General features: G+C 40.1%; 1 protein-coding gene across 1 annotated transcript; it reads right to left on the bottom strand.

The window, feature by feature from the left end:
- Positions 1-251: 251 nt before the first annotated feature.
- mapta (microtubule-associated protein tau a) lies at positions 252-23,681 on the bottom strand (the record flags this gene model as incomplete). The annotated part of the gene is given in 17 exon segments (XM_038735989.1): positions 252-1,248; positions 4,079-4,185; positions 5,187-5,268; positions 6,959-7,051; positions 7,608-7,700; positions 8,356-8,448; positions 9,896-9,913; positions 11,810-12,063; positions 12,289-12,327; positions 12,453-12,519; positions 12,868-12,993; positions 14,457-14,491; positions 14,927-15,718; positions 17,130-17,153; positions 18,584-18,667; positions 19,331-19,414; positions 23,516-23,681. Coding segments are annotated over 17 exon segments (2,337 nt in total). The 3' UTR covers positions 252-1,050.
- Between the last annotated feature and the right edge of the window lie 640 nt (positions 23,682-24,321).

Raw genomic sequence — 24,321 nt, 5'->3', positions numbered from 1 at the left:
AAGTTACATAGTCTCGCTTTAAGGGTTATTATATGTTTCAATAATTGCAATGAACATTATCCTACGTACCTTTTATGTGCATATAGCAGTTTAAATACTGTAATCAATGAGCTGAACTGATAAACTCACCTTCCCGCTTCATAATTTGGCCATGAAAGTTACACTTTAAATGCCTTGAGGTTAATTTGTCCTCCTCGTATGTCAAGCTTTACAATAGAGCAGTAACAAAACAAAAAAAATAACACTGACAGTAGCAGGCACAATACAAATGTTTCTTCATATCAAATACATGTCATATATCCACAGAATACGATTATAAAACTGTGCCCAACACAAACCAAAGTTTCTACTCTAGCCGTTCTGTATTTTTTTTAAATCCAGGTTACGCCCCTGTCGCCTACAGTAGCTCGAGGCGCAGCACATGTCGGGACTACACAAAGCAAAGACAGCAGTGAGGTCTGAAAGCATTTTTTCTTCCTTGACGAAACATTTGCTACTTTTCTTTTAACAGTTTTCCTCCCACGTTCCTCGCTGTACCCTGCAACGGTTCCTTCGGCTTTAGCACAAAATGAACCCTAACAGTCTGCATCTCCTTCCATTTTCCCCAAAAATAAAACCCATCAAAGGGGACATTAAAAACATACTTTTCTAAAAGGGTTTACAGTCAATGCGACAGGAAACCAAGTGTTAAATGATGTCAGATTTACCAGGATATGCATGAAGATATATGAATTCCTCAGCTTCACAGGGAGAGTTTTGCTCTTCTGGGGTGCTTTAACTCTTAAAGGGAGACTTACAAAAGGTAGAAATAGCAAATAAAGAGATCAAAGACCACCGAGAGAAATTAAAATACATTTTGGCCTACTCGTTAATCTGTGTTTTTTTCTCAAGACCTCTACAAGTAATGCCTTAAGAACAGTTTAAAAGGTTAGTGAAGGATAAACAGTGATGGGTAGCTTAAAAAGTCCTGTGAAAATAACGAGGAAGGCATCACAACTCCTCTACGTGGTCGTGAGGTGGAGAAGAGAGGGGGGAGCGAGGCGGGTGCATTCACAAGCCTTGTTGAGCCAGAGAAGCAGACACCTGGTCGGCCAGCGTGGACAGCTGCGGAGAGTCGGCCATGTTGATGCTGCCGGAGGAGGACACGGTGCTGAGCTGGCGGGGGGAGTCTTCCAAAGAGACGATCTCGGCGCCGTGGTCAGTGCGGGCCTTGGCTGACTCACGGAAGTTCAGTTTGTGGCTCTCAATCTGCGGTCAGATCACAGGTGAAGGTCAAACACGCTGCCTGAATTATCTGTCTCCTGCTTCAGTGATTGGGGTAATAAGTCAAATGTTGTAGAGCACCCCCTGGTGGGGCAACAGGATGTACACTAACCAAGGCTGCTGGATTCTGAAATCTTCCCCGGGGCCCCAAAAAAACTCAGGTTCGCTCTTGTCTTGTGTCCAGATTATCCTGGGCCCCTGTTGGCCCCCTGTTCCTTCTACTTTTCTACACAGGAACACATACTACCTGTCCTGCACATGCACCAAAATCCATTCACTGTCGTCTTGTTTGCATCACAGGTGTGTTGTTTTTATTCTGTCCAAAACTTTATATTATACAGTTTAAAAAAAAAAAAATATCAAAGCCATAAAACAAACAATATCATACATTGAATTTAAAACTAGTTCCCAAACCTAGATTTATACTCTGGGACCCTCTTCAAGACCACACCTCATGTCAGATAATAAAGCCGGCTGTACTCTGAGGCCTCATTTAATCCAGCTGGACTTCCTGGATTGTATTTCATGTCTCCCTGGTACCTTGAACATCTTGTGCAGCCCCCTGCAGGGCTGTTTTCTATGTGCATATTCCAAAACGAATGATTTATGTACCACAAAGCAGTTGATAAACAGTAAGCCAGGAGCTTTTTGGGCCCCTGTAGTTCTGAGGCAGTTGCCCACTATAGTCCTGTGGTCCTGTACTAAATTCTAGTTTTCAGTCCCGTTTTGGCATTCGGCTTTACTTCCTTATTGTTTCTTCTTCTTCTTCTGACTTTATTTAAATCTAATATTTAAGAACAAACATACAGTACATTATCCTACAGAGTTAGTTATGTTTGGGATCAATCAGACCCCAGAGAGGTCCAACAGAACTGGACTGTGAGCCAGACCTGATCACCCAACATCAGTGTTGGACCTCTCTAATGCTCTTGTGTCTGAATGGGATAAAATCTCTGCAGCCAGGTTCCAACATCTAGAAGAAAATTACAACCTGCTCCAGATTTGAAAAACATCTGCGCTGTTGTTCAAAGCAGCTCAACACACAGCTCGTGAGTACTTACAGGAGTCCTCAATCTTTATGAGGGGGTTCGTCAAGATGGGTGTGATGGGTGCTGAAGGGACAGTCTGAGGTGACTGAGGGGGGGAGACAGCGGGGGAGGGGATTGAGGGACTGTCTGAGGTACTCCCCTCTGCATCCTTCCCCTTCTCCCTCTACAGAGGAACCCCAGCAAAGGAAAATGATAAGGCATGCAACAAAAACACATGACAAAACAAAATGCAAAACAATAAATGAAAACAACAAAAACAGATTCTGCTGAATGGCAAGAAACAGAAAATTAATGACACCAATCAATAATAATTAATGATGAACGTAAAATCAGCTGGATGGAGAAGATGTACAAAAGAGGGAGAAAAGCGCTAATGCCAAGGATGAGAGGTGAATGACGCTGTTTTTGTGTGATTCCCTTAATAAAAAGTGTTGATGGCTTAAGATCACGTGATGCATTGTGGGTAAGAAAAGCTCTGCCAGCCCTTTCAAAAACCTAGCTGGTAAACGCCGCGAGCAACGCACAGATCTCAATCTATGAAACAGGACTGACCATCCTGTGGTGGAGAAAGTATTCAGATCATTTACTAATATACTGTTGGGTACTTTAATCTACAGCAATGCATCATGGTCTATAAGATCATCATGTGTTTGTTGTGTTCATCCTTCAGTTTAGCAGAAACATTCAGAATCACCACATTTGGAGATATGAAAATCTGTAATCTGGAAAGTAAATGGTGACTAAAGCTGTCAGACAGATGTAGTGAAGTACAAGTACAATATTTGCTTCTGAGATGTAGCAGTAGAAATATTGAGTTGCATAAAAGTACCTCGAATTTGTACCTTTGTACAGTATTTAAATAAATGTGCATAGTTACATTTCACCACAAGCTCCAAAAAGGCTTAGATTTTGAGTGCAATTTGGTGCAGACAACCGGTTCCTGACGTCAGGGGAACATTTCTGAACCACCAACAAACTAACAGTTAATTCTATTTCCTGTATTTATATACATTCATATCAGTCTAGAAAATAACTAATTATGATGGAATATGTTTTTATTATGATAAATAATGTTGTCTTTGCATCTTCACTGCCAAGACCACTGTCCTTTACCGGCTTGTCTTTGATTCATGTTCAATTCCAGAGTCTTTTTTTGAGATGAATATTAAGTGTAAAAATAGATTCACATTCAGACGTTCAGAGGAGGTGGAAGCATTTATTTCAGCCGTGTGCTTTGCCTGAAGTCTTTCTTATAGGCTGCATATAACCTCCACCAAGAAGACAGAGCAGCGTGTGTGGTCTGAGAGACGAGATCCAGGCCCAACGTTTCTGCTTTTAAAGCCGACTCGCTGTGAGACACTCGACCATTTAGAGAGATTTTAAAAGGTAAAGTTGTGGCTTTTATTTTAATTTACACAATTAAGCCTTTGAGGAGATCATTGACATCTTTCAGCTAGTTCTGATGTTTCCGTTAAGATTGCTGGTTGTTCTGAGGTGTGAAAGTTGCTGTGTTGCTGACTTTGTTACACCCACTAAGAAAAGCCAAGGCTGAGAATGATGAGACATACATGTCTGTAAAGGATCTGCTAGTCGTGATGCGTTCAGGTAAGTCTGTAGATCCTTACAATAACTAAAAAGAAAGTTATGTAGATAAAGCTTCTGTCATGCAATAAGCAGAACGTGATAACATAAAGAACGGCAACAATACACTAATAGTAAAAGCAATTTAGTGTTTTTGATATTGAGTATGGTTGTGATGTTTTTACCTTTCTCTGTCCACCTCCGGGAACGTGGCCAATGTTGTCCAGAGAGCCGATCTTGGACTGGACTTTGAACTCCAGCTTCTCATTTTTGATCTCAATATTTCCACCACCTCATGAAAACAGAATATAGTACCATTATTACTAAGTTAAGATATATATAACCAGACATAGAAACATGTAAGAAATTGTTTTATTTAACATAAAGAGACCAATAATAAGCAACAGGGGTGAAAGACGTCCCTAGTCCTTCAAGTATGAAAAGTTAAAGTACCCGTTGTGCAGTAAAATGTCTCCTGTGGCTAATATATTATTATTAATCACATTATTACATTGTTAATTCTGTAAATTCATTTTTACTGTTGTAGCTGCTTGAGGTGGAGCAAGTTCATTACTTTATAAACAGTTGACATGTCACACATCTGAAACATGACAAGCAGACACTACACTGCCAAAAAGGTTTGAAACCACTAGTTTAAACTTTAACACTGTGTTGTATTTAATAAACTGATCTTATCTGACAAGTAACTACAGCTGCATGTCAAGTTATCAAGGTAATTTATTTAGCATTTACAACACAAGGTTGTGCAAAGAAAGTACAGTTCCCTTCAAGCTACAAACATGTAACACACATAGCAGATCATTAAATGTATATTAGAAAATGGTTATATATGAAATAAATAAAATTAAACAATGGTATACAGTTGTTTATATATATGTAAATGTAAACACCCAGGAAATAGCCTCATTCTGATGTGTGTTTTTTAAAATTGCGTCGGCGAGAATATAATCAGTAGTAACGGTTTTCATCTTCAGTGGAGTCAAAGTACAAAATAAATGCTTAGAAAAGCATATTTACCTCAAAATTGTACTTAAGTACAGTACACAACAGTGAAACACCTAAAGCTCACTGTAAAATATGACTGAAAGTCCGTTGAGTACGTTGAGTTTGTTGTTGCTTGCATTTTTCCCGTACATATGTGAAAATAATGTAGTTCACAGTTGCATTAAATTATTGTCCTCTGCATACATATTTGCTTTTCAGTTCTGTTCAGGTTCTGACGTCCAGTGATTTTGTTTTTGCCGTTGGAGGATATTACGACAACAAATGTACCTGGTTTATGATGAATGTTGACTTTCGATCCACATTTAGATTGAACGTTGCTCAGATCAATCTTTTTGTGCACAATTTGAACCTGTGAAGCACAAAAGAGAAAGCAGAAAAATATAGTTTTAATCTATAGCAACACATCTCTCTAAACTCACTTTGCATGCAACTACAGTGATAGTGATCCTAGAAACTGTTAGTCTCCTGAAACTGTTACCAGGAAGGAAACACAGATCAATAAAACACTGATCATACACGTGAACACACACTGGATTAGATATTATTTTTTAAATTTAAAAATGCAGAAAAATGATCCAGTTTCATTTTAAAAACATTTAGTTTTACGTTTAATCGTTCATATTCTGCACTCTTTAAGATACAAGCCATATCTCCCAGCCGTGCATCACAGTGACCTCATGTCAGGCTCTCCTGTCATGGCCGTTTGTCTCGTAACACAAAGCGCCCAGTCTCTCAGCTGAGGTCATCTCAGCGCTCACGACAACAGGCACAGTTTGGTCGAGGACAGAGGCTCTTTGTTACTGTGGAGAGACTCCTTCTCCTTACAGTTTTTATGACACAATTAGTTCACGTCACCGCAAAAAAATAAATTAAGATTTCTTTTTATAGATCTCGCAACTGGAAGCACGGATCAGTGTGAATAAAAACATCCACATACAGGATGCATGCGTGTTGTTTAAGGGGCCAGTCTGCGGGGTAAGAATTGATCACAGTCAAACCAACAAGCACAGATTCAACAGAGTTATCAAGCTTACATGAGACCATGAGCATTACATAACGCTGTTAGCTGTGACAGTAGATGCACTGAGAGCACTAAACCAGTCTCTGGCAACTTATTCCAGTCTAGGATTCAGTACTGGTAGTAAAGTATATCTATGGCAGTGGTGGAGATCCTTTACTTAAGTAAAAGTACTAATACCACACTGCAAAAATACTGAAAATGTACTGAAAGTATTAAAAGTAAAAGTACTAAATGCAGCAAAATGTCCCTGTGACTGTTATACTGTTTTATATTATATCATTATTCTTCATGCATTAATATAAAAGCAGGATTTTACTGCAACTAATGATAATTTAACTATATGGATAAATAATTAAATCAATCAACAAATTATTTTTTCCATTTATTCGGTTTACTGTATAAGGTGAGGAAAAATCTAGCTAATCCTCACCTTTGAGAAGCTGGAAACATTAATTGTTTGATGGCTAGAGCACCAACATTATGATTCAAAGAAATAAGACTTGACTCAATTCTGTTAGGAAGAGGAATTCAAGAAAGACACGAAGAAGGAAAAAGAAAGTCGCTATGGCCGCATCACACACAAACTATCATGTCATCTCTTATTTTAGTCGGGTAGTTAAAACTTTTTACAAAGCATCACATTTGAAAAACTATTCATGTTTTTCCTGCAAAACTCTCTACTCTTAAAGGCAAATATTGTACTTTTTACTTCTTACAGCTTCTTAAAGAACAAGTAACTCAAATGTGTACTTAAGTACTGTACTTGAGTAAAAATACTGATCTACTTCTAACTGTCAATATGAAATGCTCATGACTGCGTATAAGTTTAATGATAAAACTGTTAATAGGAGGTGTTAACAGAGAGCTGGGAGCATCGAGGTCAGGAGGAAATGGGTTTCACACAGACAGGAGGTTTCGTGCATCCTGCTCCTTTGTGAAGATGCATTCAGTAGAAGCAAGAAGAAGAGGGTTTTTGGCAACAGCTGCTCACCACGGGCCAAATCCCAGATCTACTCACATTGCCACCACCGGGTACATGTTTTATATTATCTTTGGAGCCACACCGGGACTGCACATTGCTTAAGTCCAACTTCTTATCAAGAATTTGTACCTGGAAAGTTGATACGTAGGGAAAGAAGACTGTTACCCAGGAGAAAGCAACAGCCGAGGAGCTGCGAATGAGGACCGTTGCTGGAGAGGAAATTAGATCTTTGATGGTCGAGTTCGAGGCTCAAGGGAGAAAGATCTTACCAGGGAACGTGGCTGATGTAGGAGGACAGGGAAGGACTTTTTAATTTCCTCTTAACAAGGATTCGTGTAATGATCATAACTGCAGAGATACTCAAGAGTCTGGTGTTGACACTTAGACTGCACCTTACATATTCCAACTTCTGATCAAGTACTTTAACCTGGGAAAGTAAGGGGAGTGACCGATAGCAGCAAAATTACTGTTTACTTTTACTACTTAACTACTACAGGCAATGACAGGAAGTCAGCATATTAATGTAGCTACACTATATAATAAATAATCCATTTTGTAACTTGTGATTATTTCCTCTCCTTGTGTAAAAGGCATCACCAGCGTGAGCTCAGAATAAAAACAAAACAGAATTTGACAATTATTTCCAAAGTTAAACAGAAGTCGAGTCCCCGTGCAGATTTCTCACCTTGCCTCCACCGGGCGTGTGCTTTATGTTGTCTTTAGAACCACAACGGGCTTGGACGTTGGCCAAGTCCAGCTTCTTATCGAGGATTTGGACCTGCAAAGTGCGAGAAGAAAACTTATAATTTATAAGAAATAAAATTTAGAATAGCTGAAGGAGTGGATCAGCCCCAAAGGAGGAAATAAGATAAAGACCAGGCATATTTTGACTTATTTCATTAAAGCTGCCATCTGTAACTGTATGCTTGTCACACTTGTTGTTCCAGCTGATTGATTTAACCACTGATTGAGGCAGCAGTGATAGCAGAAATCAGAAAACACAAATATTGCTCGGTTTTAAAGAGATACTATTATGTTAACCACGGTAACCAGGACAGGTGAGACCCAGCAAACTATTTTGTGAGTATCAGAGTAATATGAGTCTGTCTTTCAGTACTTCACCATCAAATAATACCTAATAAAATGTTACAGATGCCAACTTTAGTGCTTTAAAAGCCGTGGACTTTTTTGTTTAAATACACCTTGAGCTTTTAGTGCAAGAATTAAGAATAAAACAAGCTAAATCTTTCATTATATTAGTGATAGTTGATGATGCAGATTGTGATTCCATCTTCTGATCGTGTATTTTACGAGAGAGAGACACAAATAAAGAGAGCACTTTGTTTTCTTTTCACACCAAAAGCTGGTTAGGATGATCATAACTGCAGAGATACTCAAGAGTCTGGTGTTGAGTTCATCCCTCAGTTACTCACATTGCCGCCACCGGGTACATGTTTGATATTGTCTTTGGAGCCACACTTAGACTGGACATTACTAAAATCCAACTTCTGATCAAGGATTTGAACCTGGAAAAATGAAAACGTCAGCTTTTAGATTTTAGAGTGTAGATGATGGTCGGACACATGAGCTGTGAAGCCTGAAAGACACGGACCTTACTGATTCAGAAACCACATGCAGGTTGAGATGATATTATGTCATGAGAGGACATAATTTCTTTTACCGGTCATTCTGCCCAGGAAGGGAATCATTGCAATCAGTAAGGAACATGCAAAATCTGCATACTTGTCTTCAAGTTTGGAGTTTTTATGCTCATCTTCGTTTCTGTTTATTTGATCTGCCATTTAATCTTCAGCAAGATAAAAGACTCTTTTTGCTTTATTTAAGTTATTTATTTTGGTCCAGAAATATAACAACCTCAACATTTCAGCCCGTAAAAACATCTGACAAGCGGCAGTGGCCTACACAAAATTAGAAACAAAGACTTGCGGCGCTCTTAATGCTTAAAAGGACCGCACACACTTACACGCTCGTTAACCACAACACATGTACACACACACACACACACACACAGAGTACAATGACAGCACTGGAAACATCAAAAGGCACATTGGAGTTTTTGTCATTCCTCAGCTGCTCTGGAAGTAGAAATAAACGGATTGGCTGATTTAAATCTCAGTGGGCGGAGCCAAGTTTTTTTACTTTTTTTTTTTTTTTTTTTACAGCTCATTCTCACTCCGAAGTGGTTACATATGGGCACATGGTCAAGAAGCCTTGGCGTCACTTTGTGACACCCTGGGGAGCCCCTTAGTGTCATAGTTCAACATGCTGGGAGAAGCCTGTGGCATCATTTTTGCACCTTAAAGGTAGGTGTGGGATATTTAACAGTAAAGTCCGAGTAAAGAGGTGGTTGGTGGGGACAAGTAGGTCGGCCAGAAACTGGACTTTCACCGGTGTTTGTTTCCCATATGAAACAAAAAGTCACAACTGAGTTTTATTTAAGTTACGTAGATTACATAAATTGCATAACATTATTTAAAGGCAAACCAGGATGTTTTTCTAAACCTAACCAAGTAGTTTTGATATTTTACAATGTCAAGAAGTAACCAGACGTTGCATTTTATTGTCGCTGACTTGACTGCGAAGCCCTACATGTCGAAAAACAACAATAAACGGTAACTAGGGCGTTAAAAAGCGACGCCAAGGGGTCATGACAAAGTGTTCATATGTGACAAGTTGAGAGTGAGAAAGGGTTTTCGATGAAGCGGATCCAGACTGAAACCCAAGAGAAAAAAAGAAAGATAAAATTAAGAGATTGGTTGTGCAAGTTGGAATCGGTGATATTAAATAATCCTGTCTGTTTATACTACATCGATTGTCTGCAGAGGCAAACATAGGCAGATGACACGGAAGTTATATATAGTTTTGGGGGGTGGGGGATTATTGTTTTGGTTTTGGTTTTATTTTCATAGTTTGGGCCATCTTTGCTATCAGTTGTGACGACGTTGTACTCACCGAAGACATTGCTGAGATCTGGGAACACAAACGAAGAAACACAAACAGATAATCAGACAGTCCGTAAACAAGCCCAAACTTTATCCAGATCATCTAAAAATAATCCCTCACTGCACGGAAAACTGTCTGCACACAGCTACAAGTACAGCAGGTCAAAGTCGGGGTGTTTACAACAAACAGTAAGAAGTAACTTCACGATTTGCCTTCTCTGGTTAACCGTGACTGACTGCTCGAGTTTCTGACCACTTTCAGCAAAAGAAATAATGCATATTACTTGATAATAAAAGGTACACTGTGGAGTTTATGACCACTAGAAGTGTGTTTGTATGAATGGATCTCCTTTTTGTTTCTGTTCGAGCTTGTACACGTGACGCAGCAGATTTTTGAGGTATTCTGCTGATCGAGAGTTGGTGGCGATAACGCGATAAGAAGCATCAAAAGGCTGTGAAGAATAAGACTGCACGCTACGATATTCGATTGTAAACAATGCAGGTTTAAAGGACCGGTGTGTAGGATTTAGGGGGATCTATTGGCATAAATGTAATATAATATTCAAAATATGTTTTAATCAGTGTATAATCACCTCAAGTGTGATTAATCCTACCATAGAATGGGCGCTTTAAATTTACAAAAAGGTAGAGGGTCCTAATCCAGGGAGTCGCCATGTTGAACCGGCATAGATCTACAGTAGCCCAGAACAGACAAACCAATTAATGGCTCTTGAGAGGGCCTTTTGGGTTTTTTACGTTACCTGAAGCAGGGCTTGAAGTGGGGCGGTACTCACCGAAACACAGGACCAGCACTTCTACATTTTACTCCTTGGCATACCGGGAGTTTTTTCCTTGTGTACCTACACCGAAGTACTCTTATCTGCCCTCTCCATATCAGGTTCTCTGGGCGTTTCATACCGCCCTAAATGAACTACATTACCCAGTGGGCACTTTGCAATGCTCACCTGTTCCCGCTCTCGGAGCCACTGAGACAGAGTAGTCTTTGCATAAAGTCACTCGTCAATGACCGACCAAATCACGGCCCAGATGGGGTGGGACATAAAATAAAAGGTTGACGCACTACAGCAAACTTTCAAAATGTTGAACTCGTTGTTCTGCATGAGTGGTTGTGATTACTGACAAGTTAGTACTAATAAATTAGAGACTAACCACAATGCAGACCATTTTTCTAATACAAGGATTTAATGAATGAGAGCAACCTACAAAATTAAACTGGTGTTAGGTTATTAATGCTAAGCTGTATAGTATATAGAAATTATAATTAATACACCAACATTGGCCCTAAACAAATCTTAACAACAGTGGTGTAATATCATAAAACAATTTTATTTGTGAAACAGTTTAATTGTTGAATTCATCTAATAATAATAATAATAATAATAATAATAATAATGTGATACACAATCAAGCACTAACCCGAAGGCCACCATAGATGAGTGAGGTGAGGGGTATTATTTGTGGGTTGCAGTCTGCCATCTCGCTGCTAGATGCCGCTAAATCCTACACACTGCACCTTTAAAATATTCAAACGACCGGCTTTGCTAATGTTTTATGAGAACAGAAATGCTCTACAAACATTGTTTAAAAACCTCAAAGGGCTCCTTTAAGTTTACATTCTACCTTCTTCTATAAGTATGTATTAATGCCATGTGCCTTTTATCAGGAAACTGTGTGGTGTAGGACTGAGACGGCGTGTCTAGGAGGCCAGGAGACCTCTCGATCTGCCTACTGAGGTTCAAACCTGCCAATAAGGTAATTTCTGCATCCAAAGCAGCTCTAACTCCAAAACTGTTAAATCAATCGATGAATGGATCTAATCCTCCCATCTGCCAACTACAAGACGAACTCGGACTGTAAGTATGAGGTGTACTCAGTGTAACAGCTGGAGTCAGAGTCAGGGTACCTTTCCACCTCCAGGCTGGTGTTTGATGTTTTCTGTGGAGCCGATCTTGGACCTGACGTTCTTCAGGTCTGGCATGGGCGCTGCTGCAGCCAGCGGAGCCGGCGGGCGGCTCTTCAGCGAGCCCGGTGATTTGGGTGTAGAACGCACCACCGCCACCTTCTTCACTTTGTTGGCCTCGGCCGCCGCCTTGGCAGCGAGGGCTTGGCTAGTGGGAGATTTTGGAGTACCAGGACTGCTATGTCCACTCTGGGCATCTTAAGCAGTTGGAGAAGCAACGGGTCAGACGTTTTAAACGAGTCAACGGTCAGGGATGAAAGGAAAACAATGGAGGAATAAAAATAAATCATAAAAATAAAAACAACCTAGGAGTTCTGCTGGCTAATAGCTGACCAAGTTTGATCCAGGATGGACCGGATCAGACTGTGGCGTTGTGGCTAAAAGTGATCTCTATTGTGCCTCTGCTGTTTGTCAATTTTTACCTTTTCCATTTTTTGGAGTGGGAGGTTTCTTGGCACTAGCTGTATCACAAAGAATATGACACACCATAAGTGATCCTTAATCTTACTCCATATAAAATGACAGAAATCAAAATGAAAACAATTCAAATTATATAAAAATAATTAAATGTAACGTCACTCCGTACCTGGTTGAGCTGAAGTTCTGGCAGAAGTTTTGGCTCCGGGGGTTTGAGACTTTGCACCACCAAGACTCTGAAAACAAACAACACAACCCGAAAAGCAATTGAGTTTTCAGCACATACGTTGGTTTTTACCTCAGAAAGCTGCAGTTGCTTTTATTCTACTTGTGTTTAAGTGCAGTCAAAACATGTTTAGATGCACTAATCACACAAATCTTGTAAAGCAAGACTAGAGCAAACTGTAGTCTGTGATGAATGGAATAGGCCTTGTTTAGTGTTTAAGGTGGTTTGGGTGCATTCAAACTGACTGAACAACCTCCTTAGCTGTTATATTTCACTCAAGAGAGTTCAGGAAACTGATCCATCCCTCCTGGACTCAGCTCAGGTCTAAACTCTAAGCTGCATTCAGACCTGTACTTACTCCGGGCTGCCTGGGCCCTGTGCTGCTGGTTTTAACGGGGATGGAGCTGGGGCCGTTTCGGGAGGACGCGTGTGATTTGGTGGATGGTCTTTTAAGGGAAGAGGTTGGTTTGGTGGCAGTTTGAGTCTTTTTCATGAAGAGGAAAAATGAACGAAAAACAAAAGTTCTAATGACAATGATCATAAAACAGAGGCATGATTTAACAAATGAAAAATGATGGAATGTATTTCACAAATAGGATGTGAAAGGATTATTCTGGTTTAAAACAACTTTGGTCTTTTAATGTAAAGGTCTTCTTTTCATAGTCTTGGTCATCATTTCTATCAGTTGTAAAAACTCTGCACTCGCCAAAGTAATTGCTGAGCTCTGGGAAGTCAGACGGATCACAAAACACGCAACAAATGCTCCAAACTAAATGACGAAAGATGTCATTCTTTGATATGATGCTCCAAAAACCATTCAAATCACTGTTACGAAAATTATTCACATGAATCTACTGTTGCGGCCACTCTTTGGTTAGGTGTAGGCACAAAAACTACTCGCTTAATCAATATGTTTAAATGAACAATGGATCACACGTATATGTAAAAAGGTGTTGCTCATAGTCTCCTGACTCTGCAGCTCCCCTCAGGACCTTAAGCATCTTTTAGCTCACTGTTTTGGTTCACTCTTACAGCTGTAATCAGTGTAGTTTTCAGCAGCAGGTAGCTGCTCTAAAAAACACTGAACACGAGCTGCTCAGCAGCGAACAGCGGACAGACACAGTTAGAGACTAGCAGGTGAACATAGTGGAGCGTTTAGCAGCTCAAGAGCCAAATATTTCCATCAGGAGCTGGTGGAGACCAAAAACAGAGCTTAAAGAGAGAGAGAATATTCAACCTATTCTCCTCCCAGGGCGTCACATCTGGACGCTTCGTCAAGATCTCTTGATGTTGCTTCTTAACGCCCTGGTTTCCCTTTAACATTGTGAAATATCACAGTTTGGTTAGGTTTAGGCACCAAAATCTTTACTGTTGAGGAATGGTGCTAAAGGGCTTCCCCCAGTGCACTGAACTATGATGCGAAAGGGTGCCATGAGCGCGGCGGGTACGAGACACCGACAGACATATAGCTTTTTGACGCCCAGAGATTGAGAACGGAACTGGAATATTGGACTCACATTCATCAGGTGACACAAACATGACTGCAAATGAATGATCATGTTGCTCTGGATGTGTAAATAGGCAATATATTGACTGAAAAACTGATATGTCAGTGGTACGCTCACTGATTGTTTCCACTTCCCCCAAGTGGCCAAAAATTCAGCTCTCAGCTCAAGTTTACTGAGAAAGATGGTAGTCATTGTTAAAATAAGCAGTAAACTGTGACGGATGTTGTTGTTTGTCTAACCTGGAGACTTATTTACAACCTGTTTGATCATCTGCTCATCATTCTTGATCCAATGTCGCCATGTTCCCAGATCTCAGCAATACAGTGGTTCAATTACTGATAGAGCTACAAAAATATCTTCCAAGTTGTAATAAAGCAGAATTATCCTTTCAGTAAAATAAATGAGTGACACACCTTTAATGATGTTCTTTGTTACATACCTTATCTGCAGAGCCGTTATCCATCTTTGCATGAGCTACAGACAGAAGAGAGAAGCAGACTTTAGATTTTGACTGGATTTTTTAAGGTTAACATCTCTATTTTCTCCTTCATTTCCACCCCACTGATGTAAATCAAGACGTTTGCTTCCAAGTGTGTGCCTGAATACATTCTCGTGGCAAAGAAACACAATAAAATCTAGGTGATGTGGGGTGTGCAGCATGCATGGTGACACAAAGTGCTCATGGAAAAAAAAAGAAAGTGGCTTTGTCGGGCTGCATAACCAGGAAGAGATGAAACCAAAAAGCTAAGGTGGGGAGGGAGGACAACAAGCTTCTCCTCCGGTCATAGAAAACGTCCCTCGGAGGGAGAGTGCAGCATAACATACAGTAGAAGCTGCGTTGTAAAAGAAAGAAGTGGAAGGAGTTAACTGAAGAGGACTCTGAACTTGTGAATATGACAGCACACAGACCTTTGAAAATAGCGACCGGCACCAAAGACTTTCTGGCTGGAGAGCTTTGGGGGGGTGTTTTCTGGAGCTCGGCGGTACCGGTGGTCTGAGCCACATTGCCCCTCATGTCTGAGTCAGTCATTTCGGGCCTTGAATAGCTGGCCCTATGTGAGGATGAGTCACTGCTGCTGTTTTCAGTCGCTGTGCCAGATGGCATTTCAGTAAAAAGCCTGTCCTTCTCGGAAATGTTCCTACTGATGTGTGCTGGATGAGGATCTTCTGAATGAGAATCAAAGCCAGAGTGTGACAGACTTTGGGTGTGTAGCAACTGTTGTTTTTCTGGGTTTATATTTTTGCTTTCAGAGTCACTGCAGGACTTTAAAGCTGCTCCATCGGCAGTCACTCCATCTTTTGTTTGTGCAGAGACGAGCTCCTCTCCTTCACTAACCCACAAGTGTTGATCTCCGATGGATGTCAGGTCTTCCAACGCCATGCTGCGAACTAAAGACAGATTGCTCATTTCAGTCAGGCACTCGGCGGCGTCCAGGCTGATCGCCCTCTGAGCATCCGCAGCTCCAGTCCACTCAGGGCTCCCCCTGCTGGTAGGTACGTCCCGTCTAATCTCTGACCCACAGCTGAGGTCCTCAGAGGCCCACAAAGAGTCACTTAGCCTCTTCCCACACTCTCCCTCATTTCCTGGGTCCGGGGAGCAGGAAGCTCCCATGAAGTCAACACGCTCCCCAGCACCTCCGTCTACAGCAGGCTTTGATCCATCAAACGCAAACTCACAGAGGACTCCAGAACCAGGCTTTGCTAATATGTTTGGAAAGATTAATGATGACATTCACAGCACTCGTTTTCCATCTCCCCATTGAAACCAAAAAAATGATTAAAGAAGAAAAATAAGGAAAATAAGGATAATAACAGACGATTGAGAGAGCTATAAAAGGTGAAGATGCAAGACCATGAACTGAGACGTACGTGATCAGTGGTTCAGAAGTTCACATCAAAATAAAATGAGATGAAAATGGACAGTAATGCATCACACTGGGGCACCAGACGACAGATGATGCATTCCAGTGAACATAATGAACAACAGACCACTAAAATATACATTTTTATTGTAAAAAAGTGATTAAAATATAATATAAAGTCTTCCTGGATTCCTTCTGACTGTAAAATACTGTATTCCCCCCCCAAAATCGTTAGTTGTTGCAGTGATAAAGCAAACTATTAAAGAGCTAGAAAATGTGTTTGGAGTCTGGAGTGTGACACTGCAAGAACTATGGACTTTTACAGTGTAAAATAAAAAAAGCTATTATAAACGGATACATTTATTTAACATGTAAATGTTTCATTAATAAACTCAGATTAAAAAATATTAGGAACTATATTTTTTCATTCTTCCTTTAATTATTAATTAATAGCTGACCTTCAAAATTGAATCACAAAATTAATACTTTATCTTTTGTGTCTGCTTATCATATTCTACCAATATTTACATTTCAGTTTCTGTTTCATGACAGCTTTAAGCGTAATTTATACTTCTGCGTCGAATCGACGGCGTACCCTACGCCGTAGCCTGACACCTCATCAAAAATGTAACTACACGTCTGGGCGACGTCTGATTGGTCGGCTGGGTAGCCTCGCAATGCCTCCGAGCCAACAGCAAGTTTTCCATTCTTTGAAGTAAATTTTACTAGCGGCCAAACCAATATAACATGGTGGATCAATATATTTGAATGTTGTGTTTACAGCTTGGTGCACTGCCCCCAATTGACCAAAAAAAGAAAATCTAATAATGCAGCTTTAAAAGCAGTAAGATTTAAAAAAAAAAAAAAAAAAAACTTTTTAAATTAATTTTGCAATTCTATTTTAAAAATCAACCATTAACTCATCATTTAAAGACATAATTGTTAATTGGCTAATTTAATTATCTTATTTTAGAATGAATAAATCAAAAATTACCTTTTTAATTTGGTTAATATATTTTTTTTATTAAAGTCTATAATTATTCAGGTGGCACACTACAGACTGTTTCATACAGTAGCAGCAATATATCACAAATCTAATAAAATATATAGCACATTTGATGAAAACAGACTGCAGAGAACATCCCTTCTGTGTTACTTTTTGTCCACCTGGAGTTATAACTGTATTGATATCGCTCATCTGCAGTAAATAAATAGTCTAAGTGCGATCAATAAACCGTAAAGCAGCCTACCTGTTGAAGCTGCTCCTCCTGTTGCTGATTGATGATGACACACATGGAAAAGACATTAGAGCTCGATCAGTAATGCTTTTCTGTCACTCATGACTGAATAATACACTCGCTCACCGCAAAACAAATCAATAAAAAGCCCACATAAAGCATGTCTTCAGTTAATGCAGAAAGCCCATAGCAAACAACTAATAATAGATATGCAAACGATCTGTCATGGTGCAGCAGGACCAAAGCTGAGCTGGTGCTCCATGTGGTAGCTGTTTTTAACATGACTCTGGGAGCGCTGCATCTGTTTAACAGATCGCAGGAGTCTTAAATCTTCCTGCGGTTTGGTTCATTCAGAAATAGCTAACATGTAACTATATTTTTGTTTAAAAAAAGGACAAGTTTGAGTCTGCTTATGATCAAGTTGCAGTTCTGAAAGGAGCAAAGTATTAACCATCAGAGCAAGCATTAAAAAAGAAAAATGAACGAAGCCACAGAACAACCCCCCCAAAAAAAACACACCACTGTTTTCCAATTAAGATGCTGAAAGAAAAAGATAGTAAGCTTCATTTTACAATCAGGACAAACACGAGAGAAGCGGGAAGCTTAGGTCATAAACTTTAAAGGAATACACTGACATTTTAGGAAATATCTCGCAGCGAGTTGGAGCCATGACGTCTTTTTGTTCAATATGAAGCTACAGCGGGTAGTCGGACCAGAAGCTGCGCTAAAGCTCGCTAATTAACATGTTACATCTTGTTTGTTTAAATTAATTTAGGTATTTTTAAACCTGGACCCTATTTTGGTGTCAAAATGACAAGTAGGTACAAAAGGTTTTAGAGTCTGTGCAGTAGATGGCTTCAGCCAGCAGCCGTGAAGCAGACGCAGTGGCTGCAAGTGTTAAGTTGGTTTTGGTCAGTTATGCATTTCTTCCGTGTTTTCTGTTTTATTCTGTTCAATTCGTCCTTGTGTTTATGTGTACTTTACTTCCTGTTTTTTAGTGTTCTGCCTCTTGTGTCTCGTCTAGCTTTGCTTTCTGTCGGTGTTAATTATTATTATTACACAGATTGTGTCCACCTGTGCCTCGTCTTGTCACCTCCCGGCAAAAAAGAAGCACTTTTTGTGGACGTCATTTTGACGGGCGTAATTTCCCTGAAGGAATACGTCACATCCCCTGCGCAAAGACTTTTTGTACCTTCTAGTCATTTCAACACTATGTCAAAATAGTGCCCATGTTGAAAAATACAGAAATTATCCTTTAATCTGTACAAAAACCGAAGTGTAAAAAACAAGTTGTTTTATTTGCCAGATTATTTCTTGGCTTCCTGGCAACCTCAAGATGACAACAAGTTACTGCTAGCGTATTTCCCAAAATGTCGCAAATAAAGGTAGCTAGAGAAAGATGCCAGGAAAACAACTGAATGCACAAGCAGCTGAAGGAGGCGGGAGCTCAAAGACAGGAGGCATACCAAGCTGCCCCTCGTCTTCACATGAGGCGCTGTCTATTTTTGAGAGCTCGGCTTCAACACCTCCTTTCTCTGCAGACGTCTCTGCTGTGGGATAAACGGATGTCAGTCAGCAAAATAGGAGTGGTTCTCCCCTAAATCTTCACCCTGATCTGACCTTTAGTTTTCAGCGATGGGTCAGTTGTGGTATTTCTCATGTTCGTCCACTCAGAAGCTGTTAAACAGATCAAGGAGGCTTTTCAACCTGATGACCCTCTCCCTTCCACTACGCTTTGGACTAGCTGTCACTCTCTGTATTTATGATCAAAGCATGCCTGAGCCAGACTGGAGTGGAGCTACTGTGGCTAATTATTACAGGCACAGAAAGCCATTATTCTCCATGTTAGTCAGCGATCTGAGGCTCGTGAAGTGGTGACTGTTCACTGGGTAAAAGGCTCTTATTTACACTTTGTATGTAGTGACAACACAGCTACATGTGCCCCACTAGGCTATAAATATCAGGCACATTAGCATACATGCAGAAAACCCCAAATATAAACCAAGACGGGTTAGAGTTGGAGGGAAGAAAATCAACAAACTAAGATGGAAGTTTCCCCAATTATATCTCTGAAACAAAGAAAGTTAGGGCGTAGAGGAGAAATTAACTGATAACCTGCGCACAAACTGAAACATGCTACATGAGGGTTAAGCTGAGTTAATGCTGCCTTTGGTGTTCAAGCTTCATGACATGATTTGCGCAGGCGGGCGTACCAGGTTGCACCTCGTTGCCACTCTCTGGTTGAGAGAGTTCAGACACAGATTTCACCCCGTTTTCACTGAATGCTGCTTCAATCTCTGCGAATTAAAGGTAAACTGGAGGTCAACCTTGAGTTTTATTGTGACAGAAGCCGGCATTAATGTGAAGCACGGGGGAAATAAACAGCAGCTAATGTTCACGCGAGCTGTGAAATAAAATTAAAATGGTTAAAACCTTGGCAACAGTAAGTGTTGCATTACATAAAACAAACATTCACCTCTTATTATTTATCTCATAACAAGAACAAACAATAAAAAAACAAATTCTAACATATTCACAATCTTTTACCACATTTTACCATTAGTTTAAATAATGTGACAACATTATAGAGGCTCTCATTGTTCATTTCACTCAGAACTGCAACATAAGCACATAAACGAAACAATAAAGAATAGAAAATGCAATTTTACACAATACACAATATTACATCGACAATAATCCCACGCAAAATATGATATTTAGAAAACATTATTTATGATGGACCAGCTAAAAATCAGCTTTAGTCATTAGAGGCCCTTCACACCTTTCAGTTTTCGGTTTCACTCCCCACAGGAGCAGAATTGGACTAGTTTTCAAAGACTATAGCTGTTTTTTTCACCAATACATTGTTAAAAATATAAAGTATCGCCACTTTAACATTGTTTATAGAGAAAATGATTTGGACTTTAGCTTCAAAAAAAGCTCCTCTCATTTCACAACTCAAGCTTATACATGACTCGATCTCCCACAATTTACTGTTCTACATTTATTTCAAAGGTACAATGGGTAAGATTTGGCCAGAACTTGATAAAATGTACTTTTTTTGTACTTGGTTTTAAATTGAATTTATACGGTACTAACACTGTCAACAGAATGTGAATAAGTAACAGCTCCGACGTCACGTCTATGTAATGTGTGCAGAGATATCTACTGAAGTTAGCCTGCTAAACAGCTAGTTCCTGCCTTGAGGTCTGATATTGAGTCACTGTAGTTTCCAGTCTGCCTTCAGTCCCACATGAGAGGGCAACAATTAGAGCCACACCGAGGGGCTGTCAATCAATACTGCTGCACGAGCAGCAGTTCTCCCTCCCTCGATCTACCCAACCTCTTGTTCCTCCGCTACTTCTGCCTGAATATCTGAAACCACTTGATCTTCTTTGTCTCTTACTAGGCAGACAGAGGTATAGCGGCGACTTGCAATTTTGACCAATCACTGCAACTTTTTGCAAATTTGACCTCTCATCGCCGTTTCCAGCAAAGCGTTGCAGTACGTCAGCTAATCTCACTTCCTTGTTCACAAGACGCAGAAGACCTGTGATACCTACGTCTCACATTTGTGGTCAGAAAGGACTGTGAAAAACACATCTTCTTTAACAAAGCGGGGGGTTGCAAAATAACAAATATGGTGCTCAAACATAAAAGGATATTGACAAACGCCTCAACACATATGGTGAGTTACAGAAACACATTGAGGACGTCAGACGAGACAAATCACTGTGACACAGCGCTGAAAGAATCATTTGGTTTAAAAATGCGGTTAATGTAGTTTATCACAAAGTAACAGGCGTAGCCTACTGTCTTGTTTGCATGACACTGAACTGTGTGTGTGTTTTAAGAACATAGTTTAGGAGAAGAAAAGTCTAGTGTTTAAACATTTGAGGAAAGTTTTTTTCAAAGGATCGATTATTGATATTCAACTGTAATTCTAAAGTACAAAAAAAATTCATCTACTTTTGCAGTTTTCACTAAAACGATGTAAATTATAAAAAGATATAAATGATCTACTTTCGGTAAACGATTAAATAATTTCTCGGTCCCTCTCATCTCTGTTCTCCTGGAGCTTCAGTTCACCAAATTCCCCCCTCTTCCTGCTCGTCCATTTGTTAGACATAATATCACTGCTGTTTGTTCTTGTGCTTTTTAAATTCCATTCAAATCTACATATTTATGAATTGTGTCTAAACAGTGTGACAGAGAGGAGTCCCTCCCCACAGATAGTCAGGCAAAGCGATTTTAATGTCACTGTTGCAGAAGAAGCGACGCCCACTAATCCAAGAGCACATAAAAACTCATGAGGTAATTATAAAGCTCTAACGTTACATGTGATTAGTAAAGAGCAGAATCGCTTAGAGAGCAGGCTGCCGGAGGGGGAGGAGGAGGTGAAACACTGCCTCCTATTTGTTTGGAGGATGTGGCCAGCAATTACCCAGTGTACCTTTAAACTAACCATAACCACAACCACACAACCAGCAGCTTCTACTGAACTACGACTTCTACTCAGCCAGATCACCGAGATACTCACTTTGCGTTTCACCGTTGAGAAATGTGCGGTTCATCTCTGCAGATGGACCTGACTCTGTGTGCTGCTTCCTGTTTGTGCGTGAGATGACGGGAAGTAGAAACGGGGAGAACGACTGCACTAGTGAGGGCTGTAAACTGGGAAAAGCTAGGCTACGCACTAATTGGCCATATGGTTGATTGGGATAAGAAGGCAGAAACTGATTATTAGCTACAGGCTGAACAGTCTGTCGGGACTGTTATTGTTTATTTGACAAACTCCGCAGCTGACAAACAACATCTTCCCTTATTTATTTGTCATTTTCACATAAATAACCCTTTCAGCCGTTTAAAAAGCTGATGTTTTCTGTGCAGCATTAAAAGCCTGATTGTTTATGAACTGAATTGGAGGCGAACGGTGACACAGGATGGAGACAGGCCTCGTTCTGAGGGGCTCTGACCCAGATGCCTGGATTACCGAGTGCAGCTGCAGTCGGGGGGCACTCAGGGCCAGTCAAGCATGTCTTGTATCCATTATGTAAAGCGGGATTAAAACAAAGCACAGTGGAAACTTGGGGGGCCCGATTCTATACAGACCAAAGTGACTTTTAGGAAATATAAATCCTTCACTTAGAGATAATTTAAGAATATCTTCTGGGATTAAAGCGCTACCGTGAGGCCATTGCGTCACATTGTGCTGTGTGTGGTGGGGACATTTAAGGGTTCAGGTAAGGGGTGCAGTGATACACTTGCTCCTGAAACGCGAACAAAACAAGACGATATAAAGAATAAATATTCACTACTGTGATATATGATTTTGGGGGTCTGGGGGTCACCACCCAGAGGATTTTCAGCATTAAACACTTCATTTCCTCCATTTTCCAGACCAATTTATGGTTGAAATATCTTTTATGCATATATAAAGGGAAACACTAAATTCAGGTGTAAGGTGACTATACAAAATATAAAAATATAATGTAATATAATGTAGTAATCAGCAACCTTCTTGGACAATGCACATTCGTTTCTTAGATATTTACATTGCATTGCGAATTAACCTTTCTCAAAGCATTCTGATTTGTTATTTAACATTTCTCGTCGCAAACAATTTATCAGAACCATTTTAACAAATACTTTCAAAAAGTGGTGGGGACATGTCCCCAGTGTCCCCAGTGTAAATGACACCTATGTATAACACACTCTAATGTAGTTATAAACAGATATAAGAATATTTCAACTGTTTATTAATGAACGGCATTTGTCAATTATAACATGCATCAATAAACACTTAAAATACTTTAAATTAACTACATTATTGTGTGTTATAAACCATTTTTTAAACATTTATATACTTCTTATAATTACTAAATGGGGCGTATATATCATATATAACAATATACACTTTATTTATAATAAATCATGTGCTTTCCTTTATAATTGAACACATCATTCTACAAACTTTTGTTTCTCAAATTAATGATTTTAATAGTTTTTTGTTAAACATATATAAATCATTATTGGGGGGGTGATGGAACAGTGGATAAGACACTTGTCTTTTGTGTAACATACCCGGGTTCGAATCCACTGTGAGACACCAATGTGTCTCGTTGCTCCAGAGGCGTGCGACCTCTGACATCTATAGCAATTGTAAGTCGTTTTAGATAAAAGCATCAGCTAATTGAATAAATGTAATTTTATTTGTAATTTTGCTGCCAAACCTTGAAACTCATGGTTCAGTCGCTCAACGCAGGGCTGTTTTCAGTCTGAACACCCACTTATTCTGTATCAGATGTGTTTACTTTTCACCATCTAGGCTTATTCATTAACTGAGAAAGCACCTCTTTGTGGACCACACTGGTTCGCCTGTATGTTTCATGTCTGACCTTTCATTTTGGCGTCCCCGGGGCCTCTGTGTCCCATCTGGACTCCGTTCTCCTGGTGGTGCTGGTCGCTGATGGTCATGTTGGCTAAGGAGGAGCTCATGGTGTCTCCTGAACTGTAGCTGTTGGAGGCGTTGTTCATGTAGTCCATTGCCGGTCGCAGGTCAGGCTGCAAAAGGTTCAATAAATGAAGATCAGGACAGAGTCAAACTGTCAGTCCAGCATGTCTCACATTACTGGTTTTACATGCAAAGTACGTGACCAGGAAGAAAACCTGGTTTTAAGGATTAAATATAATGATGGCGTACTTCATGGATACTTTGAACCCAGTCCGTCACCACAAAATGTAAACAGACACTGTGCCTGTGAAAACCTGTTATTTATACGCTGTGACGTGCGGTGGGCGCTTCATGTTACAGCCTCAGATAAAAATAGTCCCCTCAGCCCATGTGCACGCCGTCCTCACTGTCATAAGTTTCACTTCCTAAACAACCACCTCTGAACCAAGAGCAGCCCTTCATGTGTTTCATGCACCGCCATACGTACTTAAACATAGCACAGAATGAGTCATTAAGACGCTGATATTTTGTACCACAGGAAATAAACCTCACAGTCCCAACACGCTCCTTCAACCGGCGAGATGTGAGTCAAATCTCATAAAAAGAGGATTACATATCAGATTAAACCCAAGCCTCTGGTTACATCAGCAGTTTGAATCATATTTTTTCCCTCTCTGTCACACAAACTTACAAAGCGAGCCAGTGCAGAGAGCTTATGGCGTAATCAGTCTCGCCGTCCAAACTGCTCTT

This window comes from Micropterus salmoides, unplaced genomic scaffold, assembly GCF_014851395.1.
Source record: "Micropterus salmoides isolate LMB-PRFRI ecotype aquatic unplaced genomic scaffold, ASM1485139v1 Ms_hic_scaffold_21, whole genome shotgun sequence".
Classification (NCBI taxonomy): Eukaryota; Metazoa; Chordata; class Actinopteri; order Centrarchiformes; family Centrarchidae; genus Micropterus; species Micropterus salmoides.
The sequence above is the reverse complement of the archived record's forward strand: the minus strand, read 5'-3'. Positions and strand labels throughout refer to the sequence as shown.